Source organism: Lutjanus erythropterus, chromosome 8, assembly GCF_056507025.1.
Source record: "Lutjanus erythropterus isolate fLutEry1 chromosome 8, fLutEry1.hap2, whole genome shotgun sequence".
Lineage (NCBI taxonomy): Eukaryota > Metazoa > Chordata > Actinopteri > Lutjaniformes > Lutjanidae > Lutjanus > Lutjanus erythropterus.
In genome coordinates, this window is record NC_139324.1 from 5,053,929 (window position 1) to 5,068,272 (window position 14,344).

General features: G+C 38.3%; 1 protein-coding gene across 2 annotated transcripts in view; it reads left to right on the forward strand.

Annotated features, from left to right (window-relative positions):
* The window catches only part of hdac4 (histone deacetylase 4), a 204,797-nt gene that overhangs the window by 151,399 nt on the left and 39,054 nt on the right, over positions 1 to 14,344 (forward strand). For both annotated transcript variants that reach the window (XM_084724281.1, XM_084724282.1), the window contains 4 exons: positions 1,857 to 1,990; positions 3,681 to 3,783; positions 6,464 to 6,510; positions 13,490 to 13,597. In XM_084724281.1, the coding sequence (XP_084580407.1) occupies positions 1,857 to 1,990; positions 3,681 to 3,783; positions 6,464 to 6,510; positions 13,490 to 13,597 (392 nt within the window). The remainder of the gene's footprint in view (positions 1 to 1,856; positions 1,991 to 3,680; positions 3,784 to 6,463; positions 6,511 to 13,489; positions 13,598 to 14,344) is intronic.

A 14,344-nucleotide genomic window follows, 5' to 3' on the forward strand; every position in this document is an offset into this window, starting at 1 on the left:
ATGTTGACTGTGAGCTTGGCTCTGTTAAATTTAACAACATGTTAACAGAGCAAGGCAATGTGCCCTGAATCCTCACAGAACTTTGAGCTGGACAAATAATACATTTAATCCTAAACATGAATTCACTTACATGCTGTTGAATCGACTCACATCATTTACCTCAGCAGTCAGACATCAGGTCAGTGTGTTTTCACGTATCTTTTCAAACTGCTTGTGTTTTTTCCACACATTTTAGTTCACAAGGCCACTCCAGCTTCATTGGGAACAATACACTCAGTCTTTCTTTGGGTTTGAATGTAAAAGGAAAGTGTCCACTTTTCTTCACAAATTTTTTAATGAGCCAGATTTATTAGTGCTTTGAGATGCTGATTACTGTGATCTAACAGATCCAGTCTGCCTGAACAGAGCCATCTTGTCTCGTCTTTACCAGTCAGGGCAGAATGAACATTTGAGATTTTGTTGTCATTTTTGTTGCCAATATTTTTTTTCATTTACGTCATCGTCACAATTTAGTCAGGACATAAAAACACGTCAGCAAATTCTTTGTCAACATGATCACTGACAAAAGTAAGGCTGGTTTGTTGAAAAATGATAATAATATGGGTCATATGCACACTGCAGCCAAAACTGAAAATGTTCCTTTTTATAGGTGTGTGTACTGCTCGCACACAGAGCTCCATCCTAAACTCTCAGAAATAAGGGTTCCACAAGGGTTCTTCCTGAAGAGGCTGAGATTCTCCCCAAACCTTTTGCTTCTGAAGATGCTTGCTTTTGTGAAGACAGGGTTTGTGAAGGGTTCTTTGTAAGACTAAGGGTTCCATTAAGAACAACACTTTTCATCTAAAAAAAAAAAACATTTTAGAAGAGAGGGTTTTTCAAGGATTGTTGAAATCATTGAAGAACTTCTCTGTGAAGGGTTCGTGAACGGTACCATAATAGGGTTTTCATTTATCTCATAAAGGGTTCTCAGTAGAGTCTCCTGGGTTGGTTCTTGATAAAATTCTTGCCATATGAAAGAGTTCTTTGCATAATCCTATGGGGGGGTTGTACACAAAAATCTTGGGGCACAAAGACATTCTCAGTAGAACCCCCTGAGTGTACTCTAGATCAGACCCCTGGGATATATAAGGGTTCTCTGTAGAACCTGGGTGGGTTCTAGATAAAAACCATTTGAATATAATATAATATAATGTTATTGGTAGAACACGCCTGGTGGGTTCTCGTTAGTATCATTAAATGGTGGAACCATCACACCATAGAAGGGTTCTCTGCAAAACCTCTCATCGGGGGTTCTGAGTGAAACCTTTCACAGATGGTTCTAGGTATAACCCTTTATGTTGGGTTCCAGGTAGAACTCTCTGAAAGGTTTGCAGGTGGAACCTTTATAAAAGATTCTACCAGGAACCAAAAAGGGTTCTCCCATAGGGACAAGCAAGAGAACCCCATATGGTTCTAGTTAGCACTTTTTCTCAGAGTGTAAAGCGGAGCAGCAAACAGTAATCTAGAAACACACTTTGATCCTGCTGATTGCAGGTTAGAGGAAACCACACAGCAGGATGAGCCATCATACAATGGTTCTGTATATGCAGCAGGTTGTTGCTGGGTATTCTGGGCCTCCTGACGATATAACTCACACATTACACAAGTGTAATTTACTGTGCAGAATCACCTCATGTCTCTGGAACCTCTCCACATGACCTCTTGTTTATGATGGAGCAGGTGCAGTGGGTAATCACACCATAAGACCTGCAGCGTGTGATTATAGGAATCTTGTCGTGACAACTGTTCCTGTTGTTAGAGATATACAATTACTCTGAAACTGTGTGTGTGTGTGTGTGTGTGTGTGTGTTTTCCAGGTCTGGTGTATGACTCTTTGATGCAGAAGCACCAGTGTATGTGTGGCAACACCACCAGTCATCCAGAGCACGCCGGACGCATCCAGAGTATCTGGTCCAGACTACAGGAAACAGGCCTCAGGGCGCACTGCGAGGTGAGGCCACAGTTACATTTGACCACAGAGGCCCAATGGATGCGACGTTACCAGATAAAGTATAAAAAATCTAATAGACTTGAATTGTCTTATCCTGGAGTGTAGCTGAGTCAAATTTTGCCACTTTGATTTGTTGATTCTGTCCTCCTCCTTCATCTAAATTCCACTGTGTATACTACATCTCTTCAACATCTGTAAAATCATGGAATATGATTATATTAGGTGAGGGCTGGGTATCAGTACTCGATAACACAGTACCAAGTAGTATCGAAACTCTCCAGTCAAACGATACCTGCATTCGATCCTTTTTTGTACCCAGATCCCGAAAATAATGTAGAATTTCTGTGGTCTTGCTCATAGCCAATCACAAGCATTTAATGTGACGTGATTGGCCCACTACACCGTATGAAATAAACAGTTGAAACTCAGAATTTCAAGGCGATGTACTATAATAGATTTTTGACTTGAAATAAACTTTTAAAAACTTTTGCCAAACTATAATTCTTAGTTGAAATAATTTACTTTTCTTTTTGAGATAAATTTGAATCTTTGACTTCTAGAGACTGAAAAGAAATTGGTCGCAGTGAGCAGTGAACCTGTTTTGCCATTATTTTGGTGCTGAAATTACAATTTTTGGAGGGGTTTCTAAAACTCAAAGATGCTTTTCTAAAGAAGAAAAGTAAGTTATCTCAACAAACGATTATCAGTAAAACTTTTTCCAAACTGAAGAATTTGAGTTGAGCTTAATACTTAATAACTTATTTGTTTATTTATTATTCTTTATATTCTGGAGTCCACCTCCATGTGAAAAAAAATAGTGCAGTACATGGCCAATTTTGAGCTTTCCCGATTTTTTTTTCTTGTGTAGCACAGCAGCTACAAGTCATGTCTGAAACTCAGCTGAAGCTTGTCAAGTCAAGTCAAATGTGGCATATTTGATGGAGTTCAGTCTGCTAAAATGTGCTAAAATGTCACCAAAATGGTTAAACAACCCACCCCTGGTGTCTGATAAAAAAAATAAATGCATAAAATGTGGAAAGATTCTGAAATAATCCCTAATGTGACAAGATTATTTACTCATGGAGACAATATCCAACAGATTAATCAACAATGAAAATAATCTGTACTTGAAGCAGTAGTATAAATACTGTGAAAAATGAGTATTGAAAGCATTTCAAATATTCAGTATCAACATATCAATATTTTTGATGACTTTTAACAGTAGTCCACACATACACTTATAAAGTTATAACATGGTTTTTAAGAGGCTGCAGTCATGTTATTAACATGTCAGTAGTGTTTTTTTTCTCGTGTCCTGTGTGTGTACTTGTTGTACACTGTTATTTCTTATTAATGCTTATAACTCATATGTTCATACATGCCACTGCTCAACTCTGGATTGTAGGTTGTTATGATGACCAGAGGGGGGCACTGTGTAGCCATTTTCTCCTGACTTTATCAATGAAAACAGCACAGTTTGAGGTTATGGATTGAAAATGAACCAGCTTCACCTCCTACATTCTCATTTACACCACTGGGGCTGACTATATGATCCACTTCCACCATTATCTCTGGCAGTCTGGATGGTGAACACAGAGTTTTAAACCAAATAGGAGGATAATTTTCCTCTTTCTCTCGTCTTTTTTTTTTTTTTATCCCTGTCATCTCCTCCATCCTGCTCTGTCACCAGTGTATCCGCGGCAGAAAGGCCTCACTGGAGGAGTTACAGACGGTCCACTCTGAAGCCCACGTCCTGCTGTATGGAACCAACCCACTGCGGCAGAAACTGGACTGTAAGACATACAATAACACTTTAATACACACGCACGAACTGACAAACACACCCATTACAAGTTTGAGCTGACCTACCAGCTACAGTATACATTTCTAGACAAACTGACTGCCACCATGCTGTCGTCCACCTGCTTATAATCTTAATCAGTCTGCTAAAATGTGGAACCTGTAAGACTGAAATGTCTCAGTGTTGAGATAAATAATTGCGTCAGTGTTTCACAGTATTTTACAGGTACAGTGTGGCAAAGATTTACAGCTGAAGTTTAAATCAGACATCATATCTGTGTACATGTATACATGCAATACACAGCAGAGTAAATCACAAACTAAATCCATCATGTGAATCTGCAGCGTCTGTTAAAGGGATCTGCTTTAATGCTTAAACCGTGTCATAACAAAAGGTCCAATCTAATAAAGTCCTGGAGGTGTTACGATAAGGTGAGGACCCGCTGAAGCTTGTTAACTAAAAGTCACACAGGCTGCTTAGTCACTTAGGTTTGTGCCTTAAAGTGCAGGTGTGGCCGAGGCAGTCTGTGTGTGTGTGTGTGTGTGTGTGTGTGTGTGTGTGTGTGTGTGTGTGTCTGTGTGTGCGCGCAAGTGTATGTTCTAAAATCTAAGGGGCAAACCCCAGTGGTCATCTTAGCTTTCATTCCAGTGGAGACATAAATTCCCCGTATTATTACTGCTTCCACAGGAGAATTACCAGATACTCCTGTGCAAGGTTCAGCCTACAGGTGGTTTTGCACACATGAAGAAATGAAAATGGAGAAGAACCATGACGGTGGCCACTAGTCAGGGATTAAATTATTCAAAGACACTCTATCAGAGATGGGAAGTAACTAAGTACAGATACTTTGTTACTGTATCTAAGCAGAAGTTTCAGGTATCTGTACTTTACTTGAGTATTTATTTTTCTTACAACTTTAAACTTTTATTTTCTACATTTGTATACAAATATCTGTACTTGAAAGTCCTTACATTTTCAAAACAGGTTTGTTAATTTAATGTTAATGCATTTAAGGGGAGGTACCTGTAATTTTTGTTTTGCCAGTGCAAAAAGATTAACAAGATTAAAATGATGTAACAAGACAAAAATGACACAACAAAACAAAAGCAACTAAAAGATGTGAAAGATGTAACAAAATGAGAATGACACGACAAAAATAATGTAAAACGCATGAGACGAAAACAATGTGTCACAATGAAAAGAAGGTAACAGTACATATGAAGACAAAAATAACGTTAAAGATGCAACAAGACAATGTATATAAAGTAAGAAGACAAAATGACAAAAGACACTGCAAGACAAAAAAAGTAACAAGATGAAAAACACATAATAAGACAAAAATGATATAACTATATATGAAAGTGACCTAACGAGATGTAGTAAGACAAAAATGATGTAAAAGACATAATAAGATGAAAACAATGTTACAAGACAAAAATGAAATAAAAGATGGAACATACATAACAAGACAAAAAATGACGTAAAAGACATAAGATGAAAACACTGCAATAAGACCTAACAAGATGAAAATGACATGAAAGACGCAACCAGACAAATGTAAAGTAACAAGACGAAAATTACATAAAAGACATTGCAAAACAAAAACCATATAACAATAGATAACAAAACAAAAATGCCAACAGCACAAAAAATGACTTAATAAATATAATAAGACAAAATGATAAAAATGACATAACAAGGTGAGGAAGACATAACAAGACAAGAGGACGGAAAAAAGACATAGCAAGACATAACAAGACTAAAAGATGATAAAAGACGTAAGAGACAGAAAAGGTGAGGCTAAGTTAGCTTTGCACAGAAACAGCTGGTAGAAATGTTCTTTACCTTCATACTCTGAGTACATTTCAGAGCCTGTACTTTTTCACTTGTACTTGAGTACTCTTACCAGTCTCTTTTTTACACAAGTATCTGTACTTTTACTCAAGCACTGAATATGTGTACTTTGGCCACCGCTGAGCTCTATTAAGGATGTGTTTAGGGACTGTTTCTTTTTGTCAGACGCTGTTGAGCACATGTATTTTTTTCTGAAAGTGAGTGCCACGCTCTGCCTATTGAGCTTTTCATGAAACTTTACACTAATCCAGTTATCAACACTGGATTGAGATTAGTCTGTTAAAAATAAGGCAGCTTTTACATTGAAAAACATATTACCAGAATAAGAAAATCAGATTTGCTCAAGTATAACATTTGATTTGTTTTATATAAAAAGTTTTTATGTGGTTTGGTTTGAGCAGACATAAAAAATAAAGGTTTCGTAATTTAGAGGAAATCGTATTTTCCAGACCAGCTAGTTTTCTGTTTATTTTCTGACCTGTCATAAAACTGAAGTTTATTTATTTCCACTATTCACGGCAAAACAGATCTCATTCTGGTCTAAAACCTCGATTCCCCCTGAAGAGGCAGAGGGTTTGATTATCGGGGCGATGAGATACTTTTTTTCTCTCCTTCACCTCGCCCAATTAAAGCCTGCCCCTGTGTACTCTTGCTGTTAGATTAGGTCAGAAAGTCAAATGCTCAGTTTCAGGGGTCATATGCCTGTTTGTGCCTGCGAGTCCTGAAAGTTTCACCTGGCAACCTTTCGCTTTCTTCGCCTTCTTTCTCTAATATTCTATCAGTCTTTCTAATTCTCCATTTCTGTCTTTGTGTTTCAGGTTCAGTGAGTCCCATGTTTGTGAGGTTACCATGTGGAGGCATAGGGGTAAGTAAGTTAAGGGCAAGCTTACGTCATTTTACAAATATTCACTCTGTAATTAGCTTTTCGTAATTTGCCTGATATGACTTGGAAATGGCCGGTGTTAGTCACGCTGCTTTATTCAGTGGAAAATTGTTGTAATAGACTGTTGCGTTTTTAAGACTTTGTGTTAATCTAATCAATACCCAACTGGCACTGCTGCATCAGACGCTGTAGTGAAACAAATAAGCATAGTTTCAGCATCATCAAATACTATTATAATAACTGTGTTTCCCTTCGCCCACTCTCTCACTGCCCCCTGCCTAAATAATGGTCCCATTTGTTCTCGTTCCACCAAACAAACACAGTCACACACACACACATATGCACACACGCACAAACACCGCCCCTTCAAGGACCAGAGGCAACAAAAGCTGTTGCCTGCCTTTCCGCCGTGTTTGTAATTATAACCAGATGTTTTCAACATACAAGCTGTGTGTGTGTGTGTGTGTGTGTGTGTGTGTGTGTGTGTGTGTGTGTGTTTGTGTGCGTTGTGTACATTGGTATGGTGGGGGGTATGTTTTTGTTTGTGTGCGCAGCACTGTGTTTGGGGATGTTTGTGCTTTAAGGCTGGTTTTTGGAGAGTTGGAAGTGGTGTCTTTTGAAACAGATGTGTTAGAACAGTCTCACACCTGTACATTTGTGTGTCTGTGTGTGTACAGGGTTCAGTAATAAGGGTTGCCAATTGGCCTGCTGGCCCAGGGCAAGTACAATTCCATGTTGGGCAAGTAGATCTGCCTGACCAGGAAAGTGGTAAAAGAGAAAACTATTGATATTTTAATGCAAAGGTGGGGTATTCCTGCTTTTCTTGATTTCTTATTACATTAAAGGGATAGTTCACTCAAAAATAAACTTTCAGTCATTATCTACTCACCCTCATGACTATTGAAAGTTAGGTTTATTTTTGTGGTCCACAAAACACTGCTGTAGTTTCACAGGAAAACAGTGTTGCAGAATCTCCCAAACAGTTTAAGTGAATGGTGACCAGTTTTAAAACAGATAAAAACGTCTTAAAAAAACATAAACATTGAACCCTGGTTTGTTGTGTTTGTCACAATGTTTAGAATTTCCAGCGCAGCTTTCCAAAGGGTTGTCACAGTTCTCCAGATCCACCATTCAATTTGACTTTCAATTTTAAGATCACAATTCAACTTGCACAGTTTTTGCACTGATGGCTTTCCCTTTGTTTAGACTAGTAAGTCTTGATTTGTAAAGAACGGCAGATCATAGGTTTTATGTCACCTTGCGAGGCAGCTGGATTCACGAGATGACGAGATCACGTGAGAATCCATCTTGCCAGGCCTGTTTGTGTCTGCACCAAAAGAGGTGCAGCCAGTCAGCATCCTAGCAGGGACTGCTAGCAGCTACATGCGTGGTTTTAGGCGTGATGACAGCAAGAAGCGTCCACGGAAGCAACTCATAACAAACAAACAGTGGCAGCTCCCAAAGAGGTTAGCCTAGATAATTGATCTGATTGGATAAAGTTAGATGTGATAAACAGATGGTTCACACAATCACCTGCCAAGTGCTTTGTTTTTTTTGAGACAGATCAGTTTTCAATTTAAGGTAGAATCAATGGTCCAGATGAAATCAGACAAAACGATCCTGCGTTCACATTTTCCCTGGCAAAATTATAATGTGTTGTACGTTAGCCAGTTAAAGTGATGCAGGAGGAGATTTTTGTGTAAATAACTTTATTTTTGACTTCATGTTTTGTGGTAATCGTTGTGGAAACTCTACCTCTTTTGTCCACAGGAGCCTCCAAAATCAAGAAAATATGAAAGTTTCTTGTAGAAGCTTTAATATTGATATTGTGATACTCTTTACACACACCTACGTTACACCTACACAGCCCTTTACCTTGTCTTTCTCTTTGTCTCACTCTTTTACATGTCATCCATACTTCCTCCCTCTTTCTCTTTCTCTCCCGCTTGTCCTCCCCCAGTCTGGTGCTTCTGCTGCTGCTGTGGTGGGAACAGGAGGGCTCTGCTGCTCTGTTCTGCTCTGTATAATGGCAAATGGGACTAAATTGTTGTCTTCCTGTCACACACACACATACAAGTCACACGCACACACACGTTTACAGAGGAAGGGGGCTGAAATTAGGCTGTCAGCCTGCGGAGAGCCGTCATTCTGTCATACCAGCACGTTCCCGCTCTTTTCTACCTCCAACACACACACACACACTTCCCTTTCACTTTTCCCTGACTAGCCTGTGTCCCACTCCTGGCTTGAGGCGAAACTTAACATCAACATGGGAAACAATAAACCACTCGGTCTCCACATGCTGCTTTAGAAGAGCATCTGTTTATGCTCATTAACCTGACTTGTATGTGATTCAGTTTCCCATTCACTCACTCACTTGGCTTTTCATTTGCTCGCCTGCTCTGCTACTACACACCGCTGTTACTCTGTCTTCATGTTCAGCTCCATCAGTCACCCATCAACGACGCTCTCTAAACCTCCACACCCCCGCCTTTTTTAGTTTTTAAGCTTTAAAAACCAGAAACAGGAAGCAACTGAGTACAAATACTTTGTTACTCTACTTAAGATTAGAATTTTCAGGTATGTATACTTGGCATAAATATCTACTTTCTACTTCATACAGTTTCAAAGCAGGCTTGTTACTTGAGTTTTAATGCCTTTGGGTGAAATTTTACATTTTTATATTGCATCATTGCACACTGGCTTGCAAACATCAAGATCAGTTTCATACTAAATTCATGGAAAAATAACAGAAAAGACAGTTCCTCAGTGTATCAGTCAGTGCATATCACAGACAATAAATTTAAGGATGAAGATTATGTAAAAGACATAACAAAACACAACAACGTAAAAGATGTAACAAGGTGAAAACAATGTGAAAGACATAACAAGACATAATAACATAAAAAGATGAAAATGTCATAAAAGACATAATAGGACGAACATGACAAAAATGACATAAAAGATGTAACAAGAGTGTAACACAGAAGAAGATGTAACAGAGCGAAAACGACATGAGAGATGTAAAGCTATAAAAAATTACATGAAACAACAAAATTAAAATGACATAACAAGACGTAAAAACAGGGCAAAAAGAATGTATAAGACAGAAGACGTAAAAAGATGAACATGACAAAAATTTCATTAAAGATGTAACAAGACGTAATACGGGGTAACAATGTAAAAGTGTCAAAAAATGATGTAAAAGATTTAGGAAGATAAAAGACACAACAAGGGGAAATCAACAAAAGAAGTAACATGATGAAAATGGCATAAAAGATTTAACAAGATGTACAAAGATGAACATGACATAAAGGACCTGACAACATAAAAGACGTAACTAGGCAAAAATGACGTGAAAGACCTAAAAAGATATAAAAGATGAAACAAGATGTAACAAGGTGCAACAACATAAAAGTTGTAACACAACAAAAAGGACGTAGAAGATGTAAGAAGATACAAGACGCAACAAGGACAAAACAACAAAAGGCATAAGGCAACATAAGGCATAAAAGATGTAACAAGACCTAAAACGACATAAAGGACCTGACAACGTAAAAGATTTAACAAGGCAAAAACGACTTAAAGAATGTAACAAGGCGAAAATGACGTTAAAGAAACAAAAAAAAATGTAACATGGTGAAAACAATGTAAAAGATGTAAAAAGATAAAAATGACACAAAACATGGAATAAGATGTAACAACGTTAGAGGATGAAAACATGTAAAAGGCATAAAAAGATGAACATGACCAAAATGTCATAAAAGACACAACAAGACATAACAACAAAAGAGGAGTAACAAGAGAGGGAGAGTCGACTGTGGAGAAAAGGTGAGGTTCAGTTAGCTTTGCAAAGAAACAGCTGGTAAAAATGTCTTCAGAGGACAACTTTTTGCTTTTATACTCTTAATACATTTCAGAGCCTGTACTTCTTCACCTAAGAAGTAAATCAGTACCTCTACTTTTATCAGTCTTTTCTAAGTATTTGTACTTCTACTTGAATAAAGAATGTGTGTACTTTTTGCTAAATGAACCACAGTCTTATTTCATGACAAAGTCTATCTTGGCACAAGTTGAAAAGAGTCTTTTTCTGCCCTGTGGATGTTATTATGGAGTCCTCCTCCAGCCTTGATCACTGCAGACAAGAGGAAAGCAAAGTGGGCCGGCTGGCTTGAAAAGCTGTTGAGTCGCTTAACGCGCTGACTGGTTGAAAGACGGAGAGGGCTGACTGACTGGGTGGCAGAGGGGGTTAATGCAGCAGTCGGTGCAGTTGACTGACTGAGAGGCCATCAGCGCGGATGAAAAGGCCAGTTGTCTGTCTGCTTAAAGTTGACATATTCAAAGTAGAAGAGCTCCGGGTTTACATCAGAAAGCCTGGCTAGAGCTCTGGCATGCTCCGCTCCGCACATGTGTGTACAGTTCAAACACACTGACATACAGGCCTTCCTTTTCTTCTCTTCCTCTGCCAGCTTCTTCTCTCTGTGTTTATCATGCGCTCCATCTGCCTGCAGTATCTGCCATGCCTGATGGAGGGTGTGTATATTATCCTGTGCATGGCCCTGCTCACAATCATTCCCATAGAATATCGTGGCCCATTTGGCCTGTATGAGTGTGTGTGTGTGTGTGTGTGTGTGTGTGTGTGTAGTGTTGTGATTGGGGCTGAGGACTGAGCGTGCCTCAGCATTAATCAGGCTTGACCACTGAATGGCAGGCCTGTGTCTGAACATACTCAAGCACACACAGATCCACACACAGACGCACACATACAAATATACGTACAATCAATCAATCCTGAAATCGTATCACTCTATTAAAGGGGAAATCTGTAATATATTTACTGTACTAAATCTTAAAATGACCATGATATGCTATCAGAGATTAAAGAAGTTTAAATCTTATCTAACAACAACACTGCAGCCAGCTTGTTCTTTTCTGAATTTCTTTTCTGGTCTGTAAGTTGTGTTATTGTTTGCCAGTTTCAGAGAAGGAGTTAGCACCTGTTTGAGTTGTAACAAATGATTCGTATTCTAGCAATATGTTAATGGAGTCTGGCAGGCAGTGAGGCAGGCAGTCACTGAACTCCAACTCCAGAACGTGTATTTTCAGAGCAGTGGGCTTCAGTTTTCAGTGTATTAAGTTTAGCTTTACGACAGACGCTTGACAGAGTTCTAAACAGCTGATCAGCTTACAGTGAAGAACTTGTTGTCGCTTGTTAATGTCAAATTAAAATGTTTCACTCGTCTTGCACTCCTGCAGTGCTCATACAGCCTGCCTGAGCTTCCTCAAGGGGGAAACAACACACTTCAGCCATACACTGTATATTAAATAGAATTTCAACCTATTTAATATTTAGTCTCTGGCTCTAACTGACTATTTTGATTGCTGTGCTCATTTTTGGATGATTTTTGTTACATGTTACTCCTTTAAATAAACTGATGAATGCAGAATTTCCTGTTTGTTTATATCCAGACTTAAAATTCTCTGTCCTCTAGCAGGTCAGTTGTAAATAAGCAAAAATTAAAACCATTTCACGCCAGTGTTCATGAAGAAAAGTCCACACACTACTAAATAATGATCCCATGAAATATATACGTATACCATTAATATAGTATCTGCTATATGTATATATTTTTCCTTTTTTGACACATACTTCTGTCCACAGCATCCAGTAGTTTTTGTGCTTTTGTTTTTGTTACTGGTTTTCATCTGAGAATTATGTCCCCAAAGGAAAACTTTGTAACATCTGTTTTATCTCATACAATAAAGCTGTTAGTCTGTTCATCTCAGTCGATTTTATTACATCAAAACAGGACTGGAAAGAAGACAGACTGACCCAATGCTGTTATAAAAGCCCATAGACATACCTAAGTAGATGCTGTATTGACCGCTTCTGCTTGTTCCTGTGTTATGTTGACATCACCGCCATTTTCATAGGTCAGGACTGACCTGAGAACAAATACATATTAATAGGGACCTCTGGATTTTCTGTATTTCTCAACCGATCTCAATGAGTAGTGTTATGTTCAAGGCTTTATGTAAGTTGGGAAAAAAACTTTTTTCTACCCCATGCGGATCATAAAGCCTTGAACATAACAGAGAATCAGCTTCTCACCATTCACATGTCTGCTCACAGGTCAGTCTTGATCTAATGAAAATGGCAGCAACGTTGGCGTGCGATCCAAGGCTAATGTGGCGTCTGTATGTATGTATGTCTATGAATAAAAAAAACGACCAATTCTGCTGACCCTGACCTCTGCTGACATCAACAGAAAAAAACTCAGCACCATCTAGTGAAACAGCAAGTGATTTTATTATTCTAGTACCAAAAAGTTCAATTTGCATTTGCCATGACATTAATTTAATAATAATAAAAAAGCCATACTTGGCGTTTGTGTGTTGACAAAATATTGCCATGTGGAAAATCAAGATACTATGCTTCATCAATTTTTCCCCCTCCATCCCTAATCTGGTAAAAACTCGCTAAATTTAATTGATTTTATCGATACATTGATTTGTCAACATATTGGCAAACTTTATTAACTGCTTAAAACACAGAGTGATCATTTGCTCCGTTGCGTTCTCAAGTAAACCTACAAAAGTGATTCTCTGTTCTGGTACGTGCAGGTTTGACCATTTGTCTGTATGAGTAAGCTTCTAAATATGAGTTACTGCCTCATGCTCTTTCTCTCTCTGTTGTTTTCTCTCCACGTCAGTGAAAACATTTTCCAAACTGCCATTTTCAAAGACACACTTTGATGCTGTGAAATGACACCAGCTAAATGATTTCAAATGTCCTCACAGTTTTACAACTGCTGTCACACTGAAGTACTGTAAACCACACCATCAAACATCCCCAAATAAATGGAAAACAGTACAAAGTTGCATATTTTTTGCTCCTTTTAAAAAAATGTGATATAAACAACAAATGACAGCATGTACGTGTGTGTGTTTGTGTTGGCAGGTGGACAGCGACACTATTTGGAATGAGGTCCATTCGTCCAGTGCGGCCCGTCTGGCTGTTGGCTCGGTGGTGGAGCTCGTCTTCAAAGTAGCGTCGGCCGAACTGAAGGTTAGTTTGGATGCTTGTTGAGTCAGATGAGCAGCAAAGTCACAGCTGTTTGCTGGCTTTCATTTTTAGGGTTTGGAATGTCTAAAGGATGTTGTGTGTTTGTCATGTCTGTGGTGCCTTTATGGTCAGTATGTGGGTATTTCTGTAAGTGCATTTAATAACCTTTAAAGTTGGAGCCAACTTAAAACAATGTTCAGATGGATCCCAAACAAGTCCGTGGCAAGAAGCGTTTGATTTTAGTCTTTTAGATTGTCAGGTTTGACCGCCTCGTTCTATTTAGGGCCAGACAGATACTGGATTTGGGGAGGTAGGCAGTGGGTGCTGACACCAGTATAAGATATAGATAGTGATACATCTGTCAGTATTTTTAAAACAGAATATAATATACAGAATATAGAATAAATACAATATATTTGTATATTTTTACAGTTTAACAATAAACTTTATTATTAAACTTATTCTCCAAATGATATCAAGGCAGTAAAATGGTAAATTTTTGTTAGTATTTTTAATAATTATAAATAACCATGCAATTAAAAAAACAATAATAGAGTGAAATATATTAGGGCTGTCCCCAGCTAATATTTTTTTCAGTTGAATCAGATTTGGCCATCCATTATTAATATATGATATAACACGATATGTATTACCAGTAAAGGCCTATTTATGCTCCAGTGCATCCATAAATACATCCACTAGAGAGCGCTGCTCAGGGTCAACTCCTGAAAGTTTATGACAACAACAAAC